Source organism: Labrus mixtus, chromosome 14 (genome assembly GCF_963584025.1).
Source record: "Labrus mixtus chromosome 14, fLabMix1.1, whole genome shotgun sequence".
Taxonomy (NCBI): Eukaryota; Metazoa; Chordata; class Actinopteri; order Labriformes; family Labridae; genus Labrus; species Labrus mixtus.
In genome coordinates this window covers 3,242,461-3,268,729 of record NC_083625.1, presented here as the reverse complement: position 1 = coordinate 3,268,729, position 26,269 = coordinate 3,242,461, and the positions used below count along the sequence as shown (strand labels likewise).

At 40.5% G+C, this 26,269-nt stretch overlaps 3 protein-coding genes across 3 annotated transcripts in view; 2 read left to right on the top strand and 1 right to left on the bottom strand.

The window, feature by feature from the left end:
- LOC132988795 (F-BAR and double SH3 domains protein 2-like) overlaps positions 1-312 on the bottom strand; it is a 30,657-nt gene extending 30,345 nt beyond the window's left edge. Inside the window, exon 1 of the mRNA XM_061056376.1 lies at positions 99-312. Coding sequence (XP_060912359.1) covers positions 99-119 — 21 coding nt within the window. The 5' untranslated portion in view covers positions 120-312. The remainder of the gene's footprint in view (positions 1-98) is intronic.
- Positions 313-5,713: 5,401 nt separating this feature from the next.
- foxred1 (FAD-dependent oxidoreductase domain containing 1) lies at positions 5,714-14,839 on the top strand. Its single transcript, XM_061056145.1, has 11 exons — positions 5,714-5,861; positions 6,268-6,488; positions 6,743-6,853; positions 7,413-7,531; positions 7,619-7,713; positions 8,990-9,091; positions 9,611-9,687; positions 9,892-10,052; positions 11,176-11,305; positions 12,294-12,398; positions 13,224-14,839. The coding sequence occupies exons 1-11, from the start codon at positions 5,714-5,716 to the stop codon at positions 13,476-13,478; spliced, it is 1,524 nt and encodes a 507-aa protein (XP_060912128.1). The 3' UTR covers positions 13,479-14,839.
- A 1,696-nt stretch (positions 14,840-16,535) lies between these two features.
- On the top strand, positions 16,536-21,612 carry LOC132988626 (ATP-sensitive inward rectifier potassium channel 1-like). Its single transcript, XM_061056158.1, has 2 exons — positions 16,536-17,361; positions 19,809-21,612. Exons 1-2 carry the CDS (start codon positions 17,345-17,347, stop codon positions 20,953-20,955), a joined length of 1,164 nt encoding a protein of 387 aa, XP_060912141.1. The 5' UTR covers positions 16,536-17,344; the 3' UTR covers positions 20,956-21,612.
- The last annotated feature ends 4,657 nt before the right edge of the window (positions 21,613-26,269 follow it).

The following is a 26,269-nucleotide window of genomic DNA, read 5'->3' as shown; positions in this document are numbered from 1 at the left end:
AGCCGAACGCACATCTGTAGAAGTAAAAAGTAGCAATTATGTCGTTTTTGTAACCAGACGAAAGGCAACAAAGCGTGGCTACAACGGGGAAAACTCACCTTTCTCGGTGGGGGTTGCATCCTTATTTTTTGACATAAAAACTACACAGAAGAAGAAAGTTTTATCTGGAGAAAAAAAAAAAACTTTTCCTACAAACAAGAAACAAGAAACAAGAGTGTTTTCAGCCTGGGTCAAGCGGCCATAGCGAGTCCAGTAAATTTGTAAGTTGAGTCCCGTTGAAAACACTGTGGCCCCGGGGAACAGAAAACACAACCGTCAAGTTATAAAGCGTTACAGAGCACACTTCCGGTCACGTTTTCAGAATAAAATCTACTTCCGCAGACGAATCATCAAAGTAAAAGCAGACGACCCAGACATTAGAAAGTCTCTGTTTGTCACAATTAAAATATTTTATGTCCTTTTTTGAGTTCATGAAAACGTTTAGTTGCAATATCCTAATGTTGGCAAATAATTACATAACATAAATAATTAAATAACATAAATAATTACATACATTCTCTGCATTACTGTGGTACAACACTGCCTCTCTTCTCTGCTGTTTACATTACTTGCTGCTATTTATCATACCAAGTCACTTTAATCATCACTTGTCACTTTATCTTGTCATTCTCTGCAAATACTGTCTCAATTCCCTGCATAGTTAACTTCATCATTCATTTTGTACTTGTATATACTCCCTGTTTTTATTTTTATTTATCTTATCTATTCTGTTTAATGTGTATTTTGAGCTTTCTTGTCTGTGCTGCTGCAACGCCCGAATTTCCCCTCTGGGGATCAATAAAGTATTATCTTATCTTATCTTATCTTAATTACATAAATAAATTACATAAATAATTACTAATGATGTCAAATTCTTACATCTTTTTAAATCTTTGGTGCTCTTGGTCTCAGCTGTTGTTGGGTTCTTATGTGTTTTTAAAAAGTGCTATATTAATAAAGTTATTATTATTATTATTATTATTATTATAAATAGGACAAGTAATTCAAGGTACGATAAGATGGTAAAGATAAGACAAAATAAAATAAGATAACATAAATTAACTTAATATTGTTGCTTTCTACCCCTCTGGTTATTCACTCATGATGGCATATATTAAGGCCTTCATTAAAATCAATTTTGGGACTGAAAATGTGATGTTTTACTAATATTTGACTAATTAGACCATGGCGTACTTCTACCACTTCCTTTACATTACAACTAATAAAACTATTATAATTTAACCTTTATTTATGACATGTAAAAGTAACATAATAACAATATTAAGAAATAACTTCACAGTCAAGAAAAACTATAAAACAAAAAAGTGCAATAACATAATGTAAACTATTTAAAAGTAACATTCAGTGATTATTGAGTTACAAAGGTGATGATTATTCTTCTTTATTATTCTCATAGATTATTTAAATTTAGTTATGTGGCGATCAAATGTACTCCAAGTTATCAACAGCTCATTCACTTGTTAGAATTAAAGTCTGACTAACTACGTGCACCAAAATAGTATACAGTAAAATGATCTCTGATCTTACAGCACCTATAGTTAGATAATTCTGCATGATGGAAAGGGGAAAGGGGGAATTGAGATGTTCCTAGAATACATGTCAATTGGTGGTTGGAAGGAAAAAATATTAAAATGATAATCTAAACTGAGTGTGACATGTAAAGGAGGGAGGAGTGTGGATACAATTTTTTTTTAAATAGTTTTCTGAATGTAAAATAGGTGATATATGAAGGTAAATTTGATACTAATTATGACTATGTTTGCATTAAGCTAATAACAGATCGATGTTTCTATGTGGGACTTATTTTCCTACAGTGTTAATAGGTGTTAATCTTCTTAATCTAAACCATCTTTGACAGGGCGCCCTCTAGTGGCGATGACATTAACAACACATTTAAAACATGAGTTGACGTGTGCCTCTTCTCACAACATAGTGAGTGTACATTATCAGTTGATAAACCACGTTTTAATTAACTCAATTAGGATTTACAGCACTATGGATTCAGCAGCTTCTCTTTGCCAAAGATTTAGACAACAACTACAATTTAATAAAGTTGTTATAGGTGGGCAGAAACATTACAACAGGACTCTGATACAGTACAATCAGTACAATCCCATTTTGTATTATTTTCTGCTTTATCAATAAACATTTGATTTAAACCTGTGCTTGCCTGCGTGTGTACAAAATATCTCCTTTTCAGTTAATCAAATCACTTTATTGACATATTGCCATGAAACTGTTGTACAGAGCAAAACGAAGAAGACACATTATTAATCCTCGAGGGGAAATTCAGTGTTTACAATCAGTTTTTTTGTTCATGCTTCACACACATGGACATGCAGCAATGAGAGAACACACAACTTCATATTCTCAATACATATCATTTATACTATCAGAGTTATTTATCTGACATTCATTTTCTAATATGTCGTAAATGCAAACTGGAGATTTGTCAAACACTCGATCTTCACCTCCTTATCTTCTTGATTCATTAAATACCTGATTTCCCGCTTGTTGCCCTTTACACAAAGTCTAAAAACCTTGTTCAAGTGCTGGCTGATAAGTCCACTCACACAACCACATTTCATTGTACGTGTTCCTCTAATTATGCCCAGCTTCCTCCCACCCTGCCTGGTATTGTGTTGGCATCCTGGACTGGTTCAAAGACAGATCAAAGATTAACAACGCTGAGGTACATGTGGCAGTTAAACTCCTACAGGGGTTAAAAGTAAAACTTTCACAGAAACACCGCTCTTAGAAAGTGAATGACTGCTCCTTCTTATATGAGACTGACCCCCACAAGCCAATGCCTCTGCATCAACATCACCTGTCATTTCTGCACAATTGCTCATTTGAATCATTTCTTGGTAGCAGTGGAATGGTTTGTCTTAATGCGACACATAGCTCACAGATATTTTATGTTAATGATCCATCAAGAGACATCCTAGATCTTCACTGAATGCAAAACATCCAACTTTTATTGTGGATTTCTGCAACAAGATGTGTGCAACTGAAGTGGATATCATATTTGAATGCTTATCAGAGGAGCAGGCCATGGGAAAGAATGAAAACTATGTTGGCTGTGAGTGGAGGACATTAACAAACGGTAAAAGAATGTGAGCAAAACGACGAACCAGTTTTATACGTTTTTGAACGTGTGTGACTTTATCTTTAAATATCAAATCATCATCTTTCAGTTTACTTAAAAACTAATTTGCTGCTTTAATGTAATACGTTTTTACCTCATAAACACATCAAAACACTTATAAACTGCAGTGAACCTAAAGAATAAATGTAAGAAAACGTTAATCCTGGCTGGACTTATTGGAACGTAATCAATTATTTTTAAATTTATTTGTTAAATGTTATTAACATGGAGAGAAACAGTTGTACTCCAAAGGGAAGTTTTCCCACTTCTGATTGGCTCTCTGCAGTCACGTAAGAAGCCACAGCCTCCATTCTTAACTTTTGTCAAGTCTACAGGAATCTGATACGGTTTCCTGACAGCTTTTCAAAATAAAATGCTTTTTTTTCTCCTTCATATTATGTGATTTTTTTTAACCCCTTCTTAGACATAGATTATACAATACAAGTGGGACATCCTGACTTGTGTGATACACTTTTTGGACCGCTGGTGCTAGATATCAGTATTTTAATACAAAAAAATAAAAACATCATTAAGAGATTTAGCTACCTACTTATTTGACTCACCGTGTTACTGCTTCATGACTCCTCAAGGTGGCGCTTGTGACTTGGTAAATGGACTTGAGCTTGTAGCACTTCTGCAGGTGGTGGGGATCAAACCCCTGACCTTCCCGTAGAGAGACGACCGACTCATAACATAACAAGCAGCAGCCACTGGTGTTGAAAGATGAATCCAAAGCAGAAATATTTTTTATAGCTATATTAGTGAATGTAGTACTGTAATAACAGTCACTTGTAAAAAAATGAATCAATGAAGAAATTGGTCAAACAACACCAACAATAAAATTTAAAAAAAAGTTTTTCAGTCATTTTTACGAGTTTCTTCTTGTCCTGGTTTTTTGCTATATATATTTTTTTTACTGAACATTTTTTGATTTTAATCTGTGGTTTGAACATAACAAGACGTCCAACTCATCAAGAGTTTTGTGAAGAACAGTTTCTTCATATATTTAGATATTTCATGTTTTAATGAGTTACTATGTTTAATTTAAGATGAAGTTGCAGATAACATAATGCTGAAATGATATTTGGTGGGAGCATTAAAAATGTTTATTTACAGTCTTAAAAAAAACCAAAAAACACTTCTTCATACCTTCAATCTGCTGAGTGATGATAGAGGTCCTAACACGGTCAAAAAGAAGAGATCACATCACCCCAGTTCTTGCCTCCTTACACAGGCTGCCAGTCAAGCTCAGGATTGATTTTAAAATACTTCTGAGTGTGTTTAAGGCATTAAATGGACTTGCCCCCGCCTACCTCTCAGAACTCCTGTCCCCATATAAACCGGTGCGAGATCTTAGGTCATCAGCACAAAACCGTCTGTCACCGCCTGTAGATCCAGGACAAGGTGCAACGGGGATCGGGCCTTTTCTATTGACAATCTTTGACAAAAAGCCACTTTCGTTTCACCATTGCACTGTTTTTACATAAACATAATTTAAATCTAAATTTTCATAATTTTGTTCATTTTATGCATGTTTTTTTCATGTGCATGTTTTATATATAAAACTTTGCACGGACTTGCTCCTCCTCCTTTGATGCACTTTATAAAGCTGAAGTCTGCCAGTGGGATCGACACCGCAGGGCCACAGCCCGAGGAGACTGTGAGGTCCCATACAGACGCACAACATTCAGACAAACTGTTCTGTCAGTCAAAGGAACTAAATATTACTCACAATAAGAGACTCACAAACATATATAACCTTCAAACACACCTCGAACAGTGGATAAAAGAAAACCAAGTCTGTGACCACCTTTAACCTTTAACCTCTATTATTGTCTTGTGTCACTTGTGGATTTGTATTTTATTTGTCTTTCTCTGTTACCTGCCTAGAGACAACAGATGGAAACTAACACTTCTGCTATAATCTGGCATTTTTACAGCTGTTCATTAAAATGCACTGTCCATAACAAATAAATAAATAAAATACTGCAGGACCAAAACTATGGAACTCTTTTCCCCCAGACATCCGTCTCTCTCCCACTATTGGTGTTTTTAAAACTCGCCTTAAAACAGATTTTTACTCAATTGCTTTTAATGTTCAGTAACCCGTCAAGCACAAAAACCCATCGCTCTCTTCTTCTTGTGTTATTGTAATTAACTGTCACTTATTCTTTTCTTTTTTTTATTGTTGTTGTTCTTCTCTGTTACTTTTTAATGCTTTGTTTCTGCAATGTTCAACAATGTTGTGTTTAAAGTGCTGTATAAATAAAGTCGAGTTGAGGTCCGCTTGAGCTTTTATTTTGAAGGAAAACACCTTCCCACCTCTGCTTCCGGCTCGCTTTGGTCTGTTTGACTCCGGTTTCAGATGACCTCACTGCGTGGTTACAGATTTGATTGAACATGTGAAAAGATAAGACATGAGAGTTTCATCACTCAGCTGTTTTTGTTTTTGTTTTGTTCGTAGAATTTCACTGTTTACTTTGTTAGCTTGTTAGCCGCATAGCAATGTCAACGTGGCGCAGGCTGCAGGTGAAGGTGCGCACGGCTCACGGATTACTTACCTCCAGACGGGTGACAGAGAGGCACACATGGCTGTACGGACGTTGTCAAAGCTTAAGTACAAGCACACCTCTCCGAAATGACTTCTTCAAAGGTAGGGGGGAAATCACAGGAAGTGCCTGAATGCAAGAACATACGCTAACAGCAAAAACCCCTTAAGAAATCCGCACATTCTGCAATGATTTGTCAATATATCAGTGTATGACAATTCTCTGTCACAAATGAAACACTCTGATGAACTGTCAAATGCCCTTCTACAATTCGGCTGTCATATAACTGTCCAAATAAATGTTTAAATCAAACTTTTAAAGTCATTCCTGCTCTGCTACATTATGTTTTGGTTGTAGATTTTAAAGCAGCACAACTACATGCACGTCAATATTGTGGGATATAAGCAGTGTTGTATGTGCCGAATTGTAAAGTAGCAGTTTATGTTTCTAAAAAAACATCTGGATTTGTAAAGTGCATGTTTAAAGTGGGTGCTTTTTTTTGTGTGTCAGACCTGGAGGCGCAGCTGGCCGCCATGAGGAGGAAGGCTGCGGACGCTCTGCCGGGGAGCTCCTGGAGTCCCTTCGAGGTGAACCCGAACCTGCCGCCGGAGAGGGCCGACATTGTGATCGTGGGGGGCGGCGTGATGGGCTGGTCCATCGCCTATTGGCTGAAGCAGAAGGAGTTCAGCCGAGGAGCAGTGAGGATAGTTGTGGTGGAGAAGGACCCAACGGTGAGGAAAAACACAATTGGTGCATTTCAATTGTGAGTAATTTAAAAGGGATCATGTAGAAAATGACTTCAATCATATACCATCCTGTAGTCCCCCTGTTTGTTTCCCATTAGGCCTGCATGATATGCTAAGTTAGAAAGCCTGAGGTCAAATCAAATCAGCTAAAATAATAAGCAAAAATAACAACAACACTCATATGCAAAATAACTCCGTGCAGACTTCTTCTTAATGTTGTGTTTTTTTTCCTCCTTCAGTACTCGAAGGCGTCCACCGTCTTGTCTGCTGGCGGGATCCGACAGCAGTTCTCTCTACCCGAGAACATCCACATGTCCCTGGCCTCCGCAGACTTCATGAGAAACATCAACGTGAGTCACCACCGCCTGAAAAATAACAACAAAAAAAAAGATAAATAATCAACTCAAACTGAACCAGAAGAGTCCCTCTGCACCTTTAAGAAAAAGCTAAAGACCCAGCTCTTTCATGAATACCTACTAACTTAATGATGATGGTCTCCATATTATTGATGATGATGATGGTAATGACGATGGTTTTTGTTTGATAACGACGACTTATAAGATGGTTTCTATACTGATTAGAGCTCTCAAGAACTGCCCTCAATGTTGTGCTTTGCCTCTGGTCACTTCCTGTCAGCACCTGTGTGTCCAATCAGACTCAAAGCTGATCGTTTGCTCTTACTGACATTGTTCCCTTTTTTCTAGATCCTTGCTTGTGTTGTTCTTACTCTCTGATGTACGTCGCTTTGGATAAAAGCGTCTGCTGAGTGAATTGTAGCTTGATAGATGTCACTGATGGACGTGACAGTGGTATTTGAACGCAGCATAACGAGGCTCTGTTACCTCTGTTTTCCACTCTGTCGCCATAGAAACCATTATGTGTGTTTTCCTCGTCTCCGCGTCCTCTCAGGAACACCTCGGCGTGTTGAATGAAGACCCCGTCGACCTGCAGTTCAACCACTCAGGATACCTCTTCCTGGCCAATGAGGACGTGGCTCACATCATGGAGGAGAACTACAGCACCCAAAGGTGTCGGCTCAGAGAAAACGTGTCATATTAGAAAAACTAGACCCCTCCTGTAAACGGTGTAATAAATCATCTTTTGTGTGATTTCAGGTCCGCAGGAGCCAAAGTGACTCTCCTCTCTCCGACACAACTAAAGGAGAAATTCCCCTGGGTCAACACGGACGGTGTGGCGCTCGCTTCATATGGTGGGTAATAAAACACATTTATTCATTCTGTACTAGTCAGACATCAAAAGCACTTTGATAGAGGTTTTAACAGAGGGGTCACAGAGACGGTTTCAGTGGAGCCGGCAGGGGGAGTGCAGCGCTGTGTGTGTGTGTGTGTGTGTGTGTGTGTGTGTGTGCATGTCTGACTGTGTGTGTATGTGGAGCTCCAGCTGTGCCGAGCTTCACAGACTCATTATGAATGTACAAAGACGCTACCACAACAGCTTTTTCCCTGCTGCTGTGAGACTTGTAGCGCAGGACATTAAGATGGGAAGGAAGCACCTCACCCCCACACCTCACAGACTAAATGGACAGCTGACCACCTCACAGTGCAATACAAGTGTACAATATTAACCTTAAAAACAAAAAAACAGTGTAATTATATAATGTGAAAAATATGTGTGCAATAAGAGATAATAAGTGCAATAAGAAAACAGATTTATATTTTCATTGTACAGTGTTCCCCTTTGTTATTTTTTGTATTATATCTTTGCTTTAATACAGAGTATAACTTCTGTACAGTTTATTTTAATTTACTTAGCTGTTACTACAACTTATTATTCTTTTTTTTTATTTGTACTTTTCTACTCTTTTTTTCTTACAATGTTATTCTATTTAATATATAATTTTAACTTTTTTGTAGAAGCTGACTCAGGGAGAAACGCACAAAAAATCCAATGTACCTGTCCTGTCCTGTACCTGTGCAAATGGCAATAAACATCTATTCTATTCAAAAACGTCATGACGGCTGAGCTTAGATAGGGTTAGCTTTCAAAACAGAGTTACTTCCAATCAAGCAATTAAAAAAATACTGATGTCAATTAATCAGACGATATTTAAGAAATGGATTCAAATGTAACAGATTTATTACAAGTGAACAAACGGAACGAGGAATTATTTAACTCGACATAAATGAACTCCAGAGACGATTAAAAAAAGATTCTCATTAGGGGGCGTCTGTAGCCCAGTGGTTAGTTTGTGCCCCTCATGTACGGAGCCTGAAGTGTCCTCCAAGTGAGCGGCCTCGGTTCAAATCCGACCTGTGGCTCCTTTTCCCGCATGTCATCCCCCTCTCTCTCTCTCTCTCTCTCGCTCCAATTTCTGACTCTAATATCCGTCTCTTATAAAAGACCCCCTCTCTCTTTTTTAGTCTTTTTTTGAGGACTTCATGTTTTATCTCAGTTGATGTTGGAGTATGTGTGAGGTGAACAAATTAAGATAATGGTATATCCCCCCCCCCGTCCTGACCTCACAGGGCTGGAGAACGAGGGCTCGTTTGACCCGTGGACTCTGCTGAACGCCTTCAGAAGAAAAGCCATCTCTATGGGAGTCATTCAGTGCTGTGGAGAAGTTACAGGTTTGACATGTTGAGAAAGAAAACATCCTGATGTTACTCATTCAGCGCTGAGCTTTGTTAAATATTACTTTGTTCACTGATATGTCGCAGAGGGACCGGCGCGTTGAAGAACATGGTATTTCAGCTCCTCACTAACACCTCTGTTTCCCTTTTTTTTTTTTTTACCATCTATGAGACCTCTGGGTCAGAGTGGAAGTTAAAGCATTTTTAGTAATAAGACATTTGAGTTAAAAATCTGTTACTTTTAATCATTTAACGACTTTCTTTTCAGCCAGGCAGCGGCATCAATTTGAAGGTTAAACGTGTCGAAGCTTTGTCAGCTCTGAAGTTGAATTTATTTGCATTGAAAGCTTTAAGAGGATAAATAAAAGATTTAAAGAGACGTATAAAAAGTCTGACATGTTGTCTTCATCGCTGGACGAACTTTGAATCTGGTCACCGTGCAGCGTTTGCAGAATCCTCTTTATTATCTGCAGTGTTTTGACTTTCTTGTTTTTAATATTTTTATTTCATCCACAGGTTTGAAATATATGTCATCCATCGTGACGACCACCGATAACGAACGTCTGGAGCTCCGGAGAATCAAATCTGTCAGAGTAAGTCGGAGCGCAGTGAACGGAATAAGTTCAGTTCATGTAAGAACTTAAATTAATGAATCCAAAGTCGCAGTTTACAAATCTGGACTAACTAAGAATACTATTAAAAAAACATCCCGAGGGGTCGACCTGGCTCCCTGAAAGCTTTTTAAAAAAGGCGTTCTGACTTCTAAACTGTGTGTTCATGTGTGTCGTGTCGAGCAGGTGCACATGCCTAACAGCATGGAGTACCAGCCCGTGGAGTGTGCCATTGTGGTGAATGCAGCGGGAGCCTTTTCTGGGAAACTGGCAGAGATGGTGGGAATGGGCTCCGGCCCTAAAGACAGCATCGCTGAAATCCCTCTGCCCGTCGAGCCTCGCAAAAGGCAAGCAAAAAAACACACACACACACACACACACACACACACACACACACACACACACACAGCTACTGTCAAAACGTCCAGTAGTCTTTGAAAGACGGCGTTATCTCCACAGTGCAGCTCATTATTATTCTGACAGTTTAATTCTGACTTTGTAGCCGGTTAATAAACAAACTGACCATCATTCCCGTTTTGACTGACGGCTTTAATTAAGGATGTTTACAGAAAGTTAAGTTAAATGGTTTAACTTGTAGTTTTTAGTTATTTGTGTGAATCACAGTGTGCGTCTTTATTTAAAGGCATTAATACTTAAAAACTGGGTTTAATGAGGATTTCTCATTTACAGTTTGTACTTTGATATTTCTGCAGCATCGACTCTAGAGAGGAGGGGGGGAGACAGCTCTCTACAGTGTTTTGAATCTTAATTGCAGTACCTATTTTAAACACTGGGTGTCGTGTCAGAGTTACGTAAACCTTTCTGTGTTCTAACCTCTCTCCATTTTTCAAAAATCATCTCCAATATTGATCCTAGTTTGAGCACGTTTCTGCTCGTGGAGCTTATTAGAAACATGCAGAGGCTTTTTAGGTCGGGTACAATCACTTCTATCTGAACCACTTCTCTTGACCCGCTTCCATCGCTGCAACACCTGTTGACCTGATAACTGCTCTCATATCTGGCAAACCGAGGGGCGTCCAAAACTGGGGTCGTGTGGGGGCGGGGCCTTAAAAGCGTCTACCTTCTCTGGTCCAAACAAATCCAGAGCATTCAGGAGCAGAATCTAAAGTTAGGAGGAGGACATACTGGCTGCTGCGTTGTTGTCAGAGAAGCCAGCACTTCAACATGTTTCCTTAATGATCAGATAGTAAGATCACTTTATCATTTCAGTCACTTGATATCTTACAGATCCTTTAAGTTTAAATAAAACGTCAAATCAGTTGTACCAAAGTTAGAAGAATTCATTGATTTTTTTCTGTCCCTTAAATTAAACCTTCCTGTCGGTTTAAAACACTCTGAAGTTTGATTAGTTTGCATGCTTTTAAGAGTTGTCTGCATCGGTACTTTAATGACAAGGAGGCAGAGTTTAAAGCAGCATCATCAGAATAAAGTGTTTGTGTCTCTCTGCAGGTTTGTGTACGTGGTCCACTGTCCTGACGGTCCGGGTCTCGACACTCCTTTCCTGATCGACTACTCTGGAGTTTACTTCAGGAGAGAGGGCTTAGGAGGGAACTACATCGCCGGGGCTTCACCGGAGGAGGTTTGTGTGTCTTCAAAAGTGTTTCACAATTTTCTTTTATTATTTAACTAGAGAGAGTTTAAAAGGAGGTGTGGCGGGGGTCTCTCTTAAACAACCCAAAAATGGATTAAAAACACAGCTATTTAAAAATACACCATTATTTATTCAAGCTGCCCTCCTAAGGTGCAAAACAGGAAGAATAATATTCACAATATTTACAAAACAAAGAATGCCAAAAAAGGCAAAAATTTAACATAAAAAAACGAACAAAAGCATTTCTAAAGTCGTCCCAGCAGATGTTACTTTCTCTTTAAACAAAACCAGACTGACAAGGCAGCCATCTTTTTTTTATCAGAAGCCCCGCCCACTGGGATTTATGAATTAAATAACTTTTTAACAAAACATATGTTCTTATGAATCAAAGGATTTTCACCACATCTTGAAATATTTTAATTAAACCACAACAGCTTATTTGTGGAGAGGAGAGGAGAGGAGAGGAGAGGAGGAGAGAGGAGAGAGAGGAGAGGAGAGGAGAGAGAGGAGAGGAGAGAGAGAGGAGAGGAGAGAGAGGAGGGGAGAGAAGGGGAGAGAGAGGAGAGGAGAGAGAGGAGAGGAGAGAGAGGAGAGGAGAGGAGGGGAGAGAGAGGAGAGGAGAGAAGGGGAGAGAGAGGAGAGGAGAGAGGAGAGGAGAGAAGGGGAGAGGAGAGGAGAGGAGAGAAGGGGAGAGGAGAGGAGAGGAGAGAGAGAGGAGAGGAGAGAGAGGAGAGGAGAGAAGGGGAGAGAGAGAGGAGAGGAGAGAGAGGAGAGAAGAGGAGAGGAGAGAAGGGGAGAGGAGGAGAGGAGAGGAGGGAGAGAGAGGAGAGGAGAGAGGAGGAGAGGAGAGGAGAGGAGATGGCAGCACTAGCAGAGAGGGAAATGTTTGGTGTGTGTGTCGGTGTGTGCGCTGCCTGCAGCCGCTCCGTCACAGGACATTAATGTGTTCACCTTTCCTTTTTTTTTTCTTCCTCAGGCGGACGAGCCCGACACCGGTGACCTGGAGGTGGATCACCAGTTCTTTGAGGAAAAAGTCTGGCCCAGCTTGGCCCACCGTGTTCCTGCCTTTGAGAAACTGAAGGTGTGTTTCTGGATAAATAAACGTAATAGTAGGTCGTCTTAGTTCAGTCAGGAACGCGCTCATCGTAAATGTTACCTTCTTATTGCAAGATGGACGTTCAGTTTTGCTTGGCGTTGAAGGCTCTGCTCAAAGGATGCTTCCAGGGAGCGCAGTGCTAAACCCCCACCACCAGGGGGAACCAAAGGCTTGAGGCAGGAAGGAGGGGGCTGAGGGTGGTGGAGGCAGCAGCAGCAGAGTGCAGCACAAATAATCTTTCTACCATACTGATAGGATCTTAGGGTTGTACTATGACTTGCCCAGTAGTTCACTTTTTGTTGCTGCGCTGTTGAAACAGGTCATGGTCTCGTTTCATCTTTCTAGTTTGGTGTCAAAGTTTAAAATTCTGGCATCATCATAACACTTATATATTAATAACCACTTAATATTATGACCACATGAAGAGGGGAAACTCCCCACGGTTTAAAAAACTGTCAAATCACTCAAAGGAAGAATGTTTGACTTTTAGATCCAGTAGATGTCGTCCTTGAGCTCCAGCATGAAACCAAAACAAACTGCTGTTAGGCCACGCCTCCTCCAGAGACACACCTCCAAACCCCTCTACATTCGAGTTCACATGAAGTAGTTTGTAGCTTCACATTGAACATACATTTACATGGAATAGTCGTGATCTTTGATATGTTTTTGTTGTTTTGTTGAATGAAGAAGACAAAAAGAAAAGATGTATCTGTTTTATGCTGTTTTTACTTTTCTCCAATAAGAGGAGGGGGTTTAACAGTCTGACAGGTTTCCTTAATCCGAGCCGTTTTTCCTCTTCCTCTCCGTCAGGTGACCAGTGCATGGGCCGGTTACTACGACTACAACACTTTGGATCAGAACGGCATCATCGGCATTCACCCGCTCATCCCCAACATGTACTTCGCCACAGGTTTCAGCGGACACGGCCTGCAGCACTCCCCCGCGGTGGGTCGGGCTGTGGCCGAGCTGATCCTGGACGGGAACTTTCAAACGTTGGACCTGAGCCCGTTCGGGTTCAGACGCATTCTGGACCAGGAGCCGATGCTGGAGAGGAACATCGTGTAGAGCGGCTCGGACCTTCAACACCTTCGATGACACCTTTTAGTCTTATTTTTTAAGTTCTGATCTCCTCCATGTTTAATTTATTTAACAGATCAGTGATCTCTGGGAATGTAGTCTGAGACCGCTGTCGGCTTCTTGTTTCTCACCAACAGTCACTGGTGGGAAAAAATCCTCAAGAACATTTGTTTAAACCAACAAACTGAACAACTTAACCTCAATACAACTTCAAAAAATGTGTTGTTGCACCATGTACCTTTGGTTTGAAAGGGTACGAGTCAGAGAGAAAAGAGTGTTTTTATGAAAACGTCACCTGTTGGCAAAAGATGAAGCCTAATGACCTCCAGGGACAGGCTGACATATTGTGTATTTGGAGTCTGTGCAGTAAGGATCAGCTGGAAGAGCCGGGGTATTGATGTCTAGTCGCTCCACCAATGGAAACACATTTATCTTACCCACTAAACAGAACGGTTTCCTCAGGTCAGTACGGTCCGCAGCAGAACACATTGTTGTGCTGATCTGAAATTGAAGACGCCGGACTCTTAGCTCTGTCGGCTCTGTGAGGACGATGCCTTCGAAGGAAAATCAGAAAATGATTTACAAATACTCAGAACAGGAGCTGCCTCTTCTCTGGAAACCTTCATTGCTGAAGGGAGGAGAAGAAAACATTTGGATGATACAGTATAAACTGTAATACAGCCAAACAATCGCTTTCAGGTTTCATTTTTATTTTATTTTCATAATGTGAACATGAGTCAGCATCGTTAGATACAAAAGAAAAGAAACAGTGCAAGAGGACGCTGTTCTTCTCCATACTCCTCCACTCCCACCCCTATACAGAAAATAAAACAACAACAACAAATATACAGAAATAACAATCAAATAAAACTTATTGAATAAAACAAAAAACTAGAAAACTTACATTTTCAATTTGTGGAAATATTCTTGCACTTACACCAAACGTGCATATTTTAAAACTCAAGGCACCAGAAACAAAAACAGCGACAGAGTTATGTGAGCAGTAACATATTAAGTGTGTAGTTTGGGCCTTCACTCTTCCAAGACTATTTTTGAAAACCACTCTGGGGAAACTTTCAAAGTAGGAAGCTAATGGCAGCCAAAGGTCTTGAAACGTGTGTCCTGTACTTACAACTGAACCTGTTGGTGCTAATCAGCCGAAGTGGAAACAATCAGTCATAATCAAACGTAGTTGTTGTTCACACTTTGTCTTTGCTTATCAAGTTCTGTTCTTTTTAAAAGTCATTCATGTTTTAATTATTTTATTTTGACACAGACTGATGTTTCTCAGTTTAGTATTAATCTATCAAAGTACTGAATCTTTATCATGAATAAAAATCTTAATTGTGTGTCGTTGTTTCATGTCTCCATCAGATGTTAGTTACAGATCAGACATCAGATTCTGTTTATTGTTGTTGCATGAAGATTCATTAACAACAAAAACATGGCTGCTGATGACAGCAGAGAAAAGCCTCAATAAGAATGCAGTGAGTGCCTAAATGATTTTGTTATCAAAACAACTGAATACTTCAGAGTCACTGAGTCTAAAGCACCAAAATATTTCACTTTTAAAAACGTTTTCAAACTGAAGCTGCTCCTCGGACCATCTCTTTCTGGATTAACAATCTGATCCCCCCCCCCCTTTGTGTTTAATGTTGAGTTGAAACTTGACTCCTAATGGACGACACATTGATTTCCTAACTGACTTTGTAAATTTGCAATAATGACAATAATAATAAAGAAAGGCTTTTCCTAAATGTTTGCATTTCTTAAAAAAAAAATGAAACAAGGATAATTTAGTTTTTTCATGTATCTGAAGTTCAACACTGAGCAGGAGAAACAAGAAAGTTAAGCTGTTGTTCAGACAGTGTCCACAAGATGGCGCCAATTCGTATATGTGTCTTTTGCTTTAAGCTTTGAAGTAAAGAAAACACTTAAGTGCCATAAATTGCAGTTCCTTGAACGGCCACTTGAGGCTTGCTCCAAAAGTGAGTCCATCTCCATAGAGGCTCGTTTTAAAAAGTGGATTGGATTGATATTATTTCAGACGAGTCAAAAGACAATAAATCTACTTTTTACAGCAGAGATGAACACATTAACAGTCTGGTTGTGATCTCTACAGCTGAGCTCTACATAGTATTTTTCTATTATTGTATTTTTTCTCCATTTATTTAACTGTATGTACATATGTTTGATTTTTAACTTCTTGTTATTTTTGATAATTATATTCCTGTTTTCTTGAGCTGTTGTGACAAAAAAATGTCCCCCATGGGGGATCAATAAAGTTTATCTTTATCTTTATCTTGATTTCTGTATTCCTCACGTGTAGAGGAGTTTTATTTTCATGAAAGAAACTCCTATAAGCTTATACTAAGACTTAAAGTTGTGCAAAATGCTGCAAACTGTCACCTCAGCTAATTTGTTTCTCTGAACTTGAATTCTCATGTATCCCCCCAAAAAAGTGAGAGTAAGGCCTAACTCCGTCCACCAGTTAGTTTAGATCTGAAGAAGCCTTTCAGAGGAGAGGTCAAGTGTCTTCAAGATCTTCAAATACGTCCAGTTCCCTGTGGATCACCTCGGGGACTGAGAAGCTACGCAGACATTGCTTCTTTCTACCTTCACAAAAAAAAACCAGGATGTTACCGGCCACAATGCCAACTTCTCCAAGAGTGTTCCTCAAACCAATGTGTGATGTAACCGTTACTGTACTGACTGCTAATCTTCTGGGACATAAAGGAAACCACCAATAAAAGACTAAAGACAACAGTTTTATGGTAGGTATGATGCTGTACAGACTCTGGTTCCAGTGGGTTCTGGTCTAGCCTAAGGAACCACCACCAACTCCTTCATGAAAATCATGACCCCAATTTCTGATATTTTTCAACCCATCAGTTTTATTGAATAAAAAAATAGTGCAGTTTGGATCTAAGATGGTGCGAAACATGTGACAGAATAAAGAGAAGGAACAAAACCAGCATGTTTTAAGAGTGCTTCATAGATTCTTTTTTTCAGACAAAGTTTGCGACCTACTGAAAACGGCTCCGCGACCCACTTTTGGGGCCCTGACCCACCAGTTGAGAACTACTGCTCTAGTAGCCTGTAACCTTGACATTCTTGCATGGCCTCTTCAGTTTAAATGATACAAACTACATCTTGAAGCATCTCCTGTTCCCTTACAGTTAAGTTCATCTGCATCCATCACTGAGGAGCTTTTCAAGTCTGTTCTCGTTGAATTTCAGTCGATGGAATTAAACTCCACAAATATGAAAATATTCCTCCTACAGGGTGAATTATACAGCGAGGAAACTTTGTCCCCCCCGCAGCTTTTCATTTTGATGCAAATGTGAGGCAGCCCTACAGGTTTTCGAGGTGAAGAGGGGGAAGGGGGCCGGGGGGGGAAATGCAATTGAGGGAATTCTTTGTGAGGCCTGACGCAAATCCCAAATGTTCTCAGGGCTTGAAAACAAAAAACAGCGAGGGTGCTGCACAGGCCACGTTGGGCCCCTTCAATGGATGCACCTCCTGCAAAACCAAAAGGAAATTCCCCTCCCTCCTCACACTCCTGAGATCTTTCTCTTATCGTGAGCCCCGGTGCTGTACCAGTTTCGTCATTGCACTTGTTGTCGGCGTGGTGATGAAGGGAGTCGCCCTGCCAATCAAAAGGGGAACTGACGCCCACTGGGAGCTCGGCGTCCGGGGCTCCTCTGTGTGTTTGCAGCCAGTGTACATGGTGGCATGTGGCTGGGATTAGGAAATTTCACTGTGGATTAAAATCTTTCCAACGTCTCCATGGCCACGGGCGGAGAGAAAGGAGTGTGAAGTTCCAGCGGAGATCCAGTGAGCACTCTGGACCCATGGTCTCACAGAGCAGGTACGTCCAAATTTGGTTTCTACTGAACTTGTGGGAGGATGAATGAGTCAGTTATAAAATGTTTATTTCAAGTTGTACTTTGGTGCTTAAACAGCAGAGTTGAAGTCCTAGTCTAATTTATTTAACAGTGCAGACGAGCTTTACGTTTGTAACAGTTTCTTTTGCTTTGATTGCTGCATTAAGGAAAGGATTTTTAACATGTTTAACTTCTTAATTTTGTCTAGTTTCCAAACTGTGTCCATGAATCCAGTAACAGTACACCCTTCAACTTTAATCGATGGTAAATAACTGGAAAGAAAACCAACATTTCATGTAGTTTTATAACTTTTTAAAATCCTCAATGATGTAAAAATAGTTGAATGTGGGAGATGAAAACAAAGCTATCGTAGATGATTGCTCCTCTGTGTGAGCTCGAGCTGTTCACAGTTAAAAGACACTTTTAAACACTTTTAAACAAAGACATAAAAATATATTATTCACAGGATTATTCCTTGTGTGGGATCTTTTTTTTTTTTTTTTTTTTAATACGTCTTTCAAGAGTGAGAACAAAACACAAAGGTTTCTTGAGTCTTAATCGGCGTCTGTTATGTAAGAACTGAAAGTGGACCACGTGGTGCAAACCGCACTGTACAAAAGGTACAAAAGGTAAATTCACTTCCACTCTAATGAACGGATGTGACATTATTAGCTGCAGGTTTGTACTTCACGGGAAAAACTTTAATCCAATAAAGTATGTGAGAAAATGAGATGTTTAAATTCAGCGCCCGTTCATCTGAATGCTCCAAGAGAGACTTAAATTAACTTAATATGATTTTAAATGGTTGATATCCTGGTCAAACTGCTGATTCATCAATTAAACATCCATTTAATTGTTGATTAATTATTTATAGAACACTTCATGTTTTTTTAATTTACTTATATTTGGTGCTCTTGTGTGTTAGTCTTTCTGGATTAATGAAGTTCTATCGTAGCTTATTTAAATGCTTCTTTATCATTCGAGTACTGAGAGAAAATATACATACTTCATATATAATATAATATATATATACTGTGTATAGGCTATATACGGTCTTGGACTGAATGAAGCTTTTAGTGTGGCTGCAGCCGTTATGTGGAATAACTCTCAAATGACGGCCATGCTGCCCTCACTGGTTTAACATCGTGTTTTTAAAGATCTAGTGTCTGAACTACTGAGGGAAGGAAATTGCATCTGTTTTAAAATGTGAAATAAATTAAATGGTTTAAAAGTATGAACATGTGTTTCAGTGTTCAGTGTAAAAAAAAATCACTGACCTATTTATTAATTATTTTTTGTTTTTATTTAACCGCAAGTTTTCCCATTCAGGTACAAACATCTCAAGGGCTTAAATTGGGTTCATGTTAAATGATAACACTGGGAATAAATTCATAAATTGTCTCATTGCCAACAAATTCCCATAATAGACAACAGCACTGGTTTTGCCTGCCTGTTGCCAATCATGATTTAAATGTTTGGAAACAGGGTTGTAGCTTTTAGTCTTTTTAACTAGAACAGCAGGTTTGTTTTGATTGGGACTATTTTCAGATGCGGATGAGTACACACTCAGTGCTCTGGTTTAGTATTTACAGCAGCAGGTGTAAGTGAGAGAAACAATGGTGGAGGAATGTGTCACCCAAACCAACTGTGCGGCTAATTGATGTTTTTTTAATCGTTTCTGGACGACAAAGGGAGCGCCATGAACTGTGGAAAGAGATGCATCAGGCTTTATAAACACACAATGCTGGTCTTTTTTTGGGGGGGATTATTTTGGCAGTTGGAAATAAAGAGTGTCACAGATTTATACTTTACATAAGGAGGAAACCCGCCTCGTGGAGGAAGCAGAATTTAAAGGCTTTATATGTGATTTTTTTGATCCAGCAGATGTCGCCCTTGAGCACCAGCATGAAACCAAAACAACTCGCGGTTTAAGCCTTTAAATAAAGCAAATGCCTTTTTCATTCATGACCTGTCCAATGCAGGTTTCTGACTACAAAAAAAGTCATGATGAGGTGTCTGCTGTGATGATTGTTTCATTTTGTGCAGTGGATTATTTTTGTTTGACATCACACACCTCACATCAGACACAACTCAGGGCTCATTTTCTGGCACAAATTTATTAACTGTATGAAGCAGGACAACTTTTTTTGGCATGTTTACACCTTGAAATGGAGCACATGTTTTGGAGCTACAATCAGCTGCATCCATTCTTAGTGAATCAGGCCCTTTGTCTCTGCAGGAAAATGTGTCTTGTTCTTCATAAATGCACATAATTATTCTGTCCCCAGAAGAGTGCTACCACATAAATAACAGCAAAGTGAAGCGGTAATCAACAACGCTCTGTCGTCTGCTCGTCTGTCTTTTGATAAATTTGACCCGACCACATGGACGTAGCTCTGGACTAACGTTGTGTTCTCTTCTCCTGTTCCAGGATGTTCCAGCTGCTCCAGGGTCACATCCAGCCGGCTGGACTCCGAAGTCGCAAGAACCGCCTGGTCACCAAAGACGGGCGATGCAACATCGAGTTCGGAAGCGCCGACAGCAACCACTACGCGTACCTGGTGGACTTCTGGACCACCTTTGTGGAGATCCGCTGGCGCTTTGTCCTCCTTCTCTTTGTGGCCGCGTTCACCGGCAGCTGGTTCTTTTTCAGTCTGTTGTGGTACTGGATCGCAAAGAGCAACGGGGATCTGACCGGGCAGAACCGAACGGACGGACACGTCAGGTGTATAGAAAACGTGCACGGACTCACGACGGCGTTCCTCTACTCTTTGGAGACGCAGACCACCATCGGGTACGGCGGCAGAGCGCTGACGGGGCACTGTGCCGGCACCGTGGCTCTGATCATGATCCAGTCTCTGATCGGGGTCTTTATTAATTGTTTCATGTGCGGGGTCATCTTAGCGAAGATCTCCTTACCCAAGAGGAGGGGAAAGACGGTGACCTTCAGTGACACGGCCGTCATCTGCCTGAAGAAAGGAAGTCTCTGTCTTCTGATCCGAGTCGCCAACCTCAGGAAGACTTTACTAATCGGCAGCCAGATCTACGGCAAGCTGCTGAGGACAACAGTATCTCCAGACGGAGAGACAAACATTCTGGACCAGGTGGATATCGACTTCATGGTGGACGCCGGAAAGGACAACCTGTTTTTTGTTTGTCCTCTCACCCTCTACCACGTCATCAACAAATCGAGCCCGTTCTACGAGCTCTCGGCCGACTCGCTCCCCCTGCAGGATTTCGAGTTGGTGGTCTTTCTGGACGGGACGGCAGAGACCACCAGCTCCGCCTGCCAGGTCCGGACCTCTTACATCCCGCAGGAGATCCAGTGGGGGTACAGCTTCCTGCCGATCATCTCCCGCACAAATACGGGAAAGTACCGCGTGGACTTCTCCAACTTTTCCAAGAGCATACAGGTCACCGCGCCTCACTGCGTCCAGTGCTTTGAGACGGACGCCGACCAGAAGAACCACAACAGCCACAACGGGGAGAATCACAACAACCAGGAGAAGCGGGGGGTCGACAACCTGGGGTTCCAGGTGATTGACATGCACGACTCAGTGGACGTTACTAAGATGTGAGCGATGATGAAAAGGCTGATGGTAGAGCAAAGAGACGCTGGATGTTGGAGAGAAAGGCTACGTTCACACTGCAGACCCAACCCTGTCTCCAAGAAATAAAGATATACATTATGACCACTCACAGGTGAATAGCACTGATCATCTCGTTACAGTGGCACCTGTCAGTGGGTGAGATACGTTCAGCAGCAGGTAAATATTTAGTCCTCAAAGTGTGTTGGTAGCAGCAAAAATGGGCAAAGGGTAAGAATGTGAGCGACCATGTCATGGGGCCAAATTGTGATGGTTTGACGACTTGATCAGAGCATCTCAAATCTGCAGCTCCTTTGGGCTGGTCCTGGCATTTTGAGGTCAGAATGAAAGTGGCCAAATGAAGGAAAGGCAGTCGAACCACCGACAGGCTCAAGAGCAGTTAAGGCTCATGATGGAACCTACAATTCTACAATTCACTTAGCAGACTCTTTTATCCAAAGCGACGTACATCAGAGAGTAAGAACAACACAAGCAAGGATCTAGAAAAAAGGGAACAATGTCAGTAAGAGCAAACGATCAGCTTTGAGTCTGATTGGACACACAGGTGCTGACAGGAAGTGACCAGAGGCAAAGCACAACATTGAGGGCAGTTCTTGAGAGCTCTAATCAGTATAGAAACCATCTTATAAGTCGTCGTTATCAAAACTGACTGTTTGAAACGTTTCAAACTGTTTTAAAACATGGTACAACGTGGTATCAAAAACGTATATCAAACGTTTATACAACCTTAAAGATAATATATATATATATATATAATATGTGACTTTCAGAGTAGATGTTCAGTTGATGTTACACTTTAGCGCCAGACTCTCAAACTCAAACAAAGCGGTCCGTTCAGCGCACCGCTTCCCCCTCCCCCACCCCTCGCTTAGTGTTCAGACTGATATGAAGCCCAGAGATAATTCAGTTAATATTTCTTTGAATTATTTTATATATAAAGCCTTATCTTTGGTTTGGAGAGTCTGCTTGTTCTCCTGGAATTGACGAAACTCCACCATTATGCCTTCACATACAGCATCTCTGAGTGGGCGGGGCTGTCTCTCTTCCAATCCAGCCTCTGTCCAAAACATAAACAAGCTGGTGGAAGCTGTCCCGCCCTCTATACACACAGAGCTGAGAACAACAAGCTCATATTCAGTTTGAAATGTTGTGTTTTATACCTCTATCTTAATTATACCACATATGAAAGCTGCCAAAATCTGAATTTACGATATCAGATTCCATGTAACGTCTACTGTTTCCACTCTTATTGGGGGCAAAAACAGATCTGAGTCATATAAGTAAGAACAAATCTGACATGGGACTCTTGTGTGTCTGCAGTGTGAAAGGAAGCCGAAGTGTTTGTGACATCCTTTAAAGCAAAGCGTCAGCGACCGATGGATCAAGTAATGTGTATCCATGCTGGTTTTCCTCTGACAAACATTCACATGAATCATCCACTCGTTTCTTTGAACTGAAGGAAAAAAATGAAAAGTAGTTGAACTATGTGGACAAAAAGTGTTCAGACATGAGTGTGAGTTAAGCTCTCGCTCAGCAGCTCATTACAATCAAAGCACCTTGGGGACTTGTGACTTTGTGTAGGTAATGTGTGGAAGAGTGAGAAAAAGAGGGGGATTGGAGTTTTGACGCATGGAAAAATGAAAGGGGGAAAATAGTGGATGGCACAGTGGGAACTTCAAGAGGAGATTAACGGCCTGAGCCTGTTATAATGAAAAAACGGAGAGCTCTGAAGACTGGGGGAAGGACGCTAAAAGTAGGACAAGCCTTTTGAGTTTTCTCGTTATTCCTGCTAAGAGACGAACTGTATGCTTTTTTTTTTTCTTTGAGATGTTGAAAAATAATTTCCCTGAAAATTAGAAAAACTGTGAACATGCTGCTGAATGCGATGATTTTTATTGACAGATTACAGTTTGTAGATCTGACTGTGCAACAATTAAACTTCTTCTCAGGGAAAGTAACATCTTTAAATAAACCTTTTTTTTCCACAATCTTTTGACTTGTGATTCAATTTGTTTCTTCTTCATTTAAAGGCTTTATATGCAATTTTTTTGATCCAGCAGATGTCGCCCTTGAGCACCAGCATGAAACCAAAACAACTCGCGCTGCATTGTTGTGTTAGCATGCTAATGCTAGCGATCTTTATTATGCTCGTATCTTCACACTGCATGTAAATTTACCTGAAATGAGCGTGATCTAGAAACACAGTTAAGCAGTGAGTACAGTATGTTATTCTTCTTTTCTCTAGTCCCTCAATTAAACAACTTTTATACACGAGGGGAGGAGTCAGCCGGCCGTCCGGGCGATGTAAACAAAGTGAAGATAGGACTCTGAAAACTCTGAAAACATCACAGACAGTGGGACTCGGGTGTTACACCCATTGTAGACAGTCATGACTCACAGAGTTATTTTCAGAGGATATACTTGATTTCTACATTTAAGTCTGAAAAATCACAAATAAAGACTTTAAAGGAAGAGTCAGTAGCATTATTCATTCCAGCTTGTAAACACAACATTCAAATTAGGCCCCTCCTCCTCCTGGGATCATCACTTCCAGAGGTGCACACCATAGACTTTAAGTATTAATGCATGAAGCCTGAGTGACGTCAGCCATCTGTTCCTGCAGGGGGCACTGGAGGCTCATCAGCAGCAGACGCCATGTTGGAAATCCTGTCTCAGTCTAACTTTCAGTCAACCTAACGACAGGCTGAGAGCTGGAGCTGAGGCGGGTTTTAAGCCTCTTGATAACAATAACTAATTGGACCTATTTGGTTTTTTGTACCAGGCTGTAAACATGTTTATTTATGTTGTAAAAACGTCTTTATTGCCTGTGGTGTGTATGTGACTTCCTGTGTTCCTGCAGCCAGCCTCTAGTGGACACTCCATGAACTGCAGGATTTTGCACTTCTGCATTGGCTTCATTTTTCAAGACCGGAGGTTACCTGCTTGACACACACGTACTGCAGGACGTAATGTTTACTGCTGCTACCGACACTCCAAGCTACCGCAAGCTAGCACAAGCTAACCAGAAAAGGTTCCACACAAGGTTCACCCTCGTTTTGGAACAAGTTTTATCCGCTTTACGTTTCACCTCACTGTGATTTTATTTTCTCTTTTTTTGCCACTATTGGTGCGTTCCATTTACCTCTAAACTCAGATCTCAGAGCTGGGAATGACGTCACACCTGAGTTAATAACATTCCTGTTTTGAGTTGGCAACAAGGTGAACAAGCAACATGGCCGCCTCCAGCGGTACCTTTGTTTTGTTAGCTAACACCTGGCGATAACAACACATTATGGAATATTTTACAAGGGAAAATAACATGACATCATGACCGAAGAACTCACACGATACTATCGATGCTGTTGATTTAATTACACACAATAGGACTTACAGTAGTTGCTAACAAACAACGTTACAGTTGATGCACGTAGCAGCCATGTTGGATTTTAACTCGGGCTACTGAAGGGTCCGACTTGACGACGTATCAGACTGGCAACTTGGAATTTCCGACTTCTGAGATCAAATGGAACGCACCATAATGTATGTCAACGTCCAATTGCTGAATTGTATTCACTCTTAAATTCACCATCGCGCTGTCATTGGCTCGGGGAAAAGTACCAGCTCCCCGCCCAGAAACGTCCCGAGTCAACCGGCACAAGGACAGGGTCAGACACAGTCACCTTGGGGATGAGAATAGTTTCCCCTCATGCAGATTGATTCTGATGGATTTGGAGAGCCAAAGCCTGGGCACGAGCAGAGACTCATTTGTGAGCAGAAGATTTATTTCCCTCCTCGTCCGGTGTGCCGTATTGACCAATAATCTGTGTGTAATCAGATTTCACTCAAATCAATTCTAAACCAGATTAATTTACATCAGATAAATAGGCTTACTGGTGGTAATCAATGAACCTGCCAACGAAAGACGGAGACAAATGATTTTTTCAATATCATAATGCTTTATACATGATATCATTTAAGTTTCATTCCTGATCACGTTCTATTTTTTGACATAATTTAAATAATATTTGGTCTAAATGAACGCTGCTGTTGGAGATTTTGAGTCACTGGTATAGATTTTTTCCCCCCAGAAAAACAACAGATATAAATTTTTCAATAAAATATAACACGTAACTCCCAGAAAATAATCTCGTTTATACAAATGTTTTATTTTCTCATGTGAATGCTATATGCTCCTACGAAACCTTCTGATGAGATCATTAAATGTTCTTGTAAGCACAACAAATCAAATCTTGTGAGCATGGATTTGATTCTATTGCGCTCCAGAAATGTCATTTTTTCACTCCTCGTCTCTTTAAGGGCTCGGTACATGTGAGTTCATTTATTTAACAAACCTCCCTCCCTACATAACATGAACATGAACATGTAAATATGCCAGATTGTGGCCATCGGCTAGTTTCCATCGGTAGTCCCTTGGCAGGTCGGTGGTACCCACATGTACACATTTACATAAATCCACAACGACATGCAAAAACGTCAACAACATAAACTGAACATTATTAACACACATACGTTTATACAAGCATTAAAGAGGCTGTGCAATGTTTTTCAAAACAATCCAGGATAATCTGACCTGAGGTAAAGCCTGCTATGGGATGTAAAGTGCCGGAGTATTAAAGGTGCTGCAGTTTTGCTCATGATTATGAGGAACTGATGTAAATGACACATTTGTTGTGGAGCCTGTTTCTTTAAAGTGCTGGTGTGATTGCACCAAGTTTGCATTTACAGACGTGTAGATAGTTCATAAAGTAACAATGACTAAAAGTTGCCATGACTCTCTTTTAATGCTCTCCTGCTCTTCTTAAATATTCCTGTTTTACTGTACTTTATATAATCTATAACATCTCAGAGGTAAATATGAAACTTGTCTCTACATGTGTCAACAGATTTGGTTATTCTTCAGATTTCACTGGGTTATTACAGCGAGTGCTTCTTTCCAGATTGAGGAAATGCCCTTACGTGGTAAGATCATTAAACTAGTTTTAAACTCCTTTGTTTTAAAACTGTTAAATGCATCCAACAAAAAAAGCTGAAATCAGGGCCGCTTGTCTGAGCTGGTGGAAGCTGGACGGGTTGGACAAACGTGGCTCTACTGAGGAAACAAAAAATAACTGACAATAGGATCCTTTGATGAGACTTCTAAGAAGAATATAAAAAATAAGAGTTTTGTCTGGATGATCTTTATGTACAATAGATGATATTTTAGGGATAACAGATACTGTCTTCATCGTGTTCTTCTTAAGTGATTAAATGTGTAAATTAACAT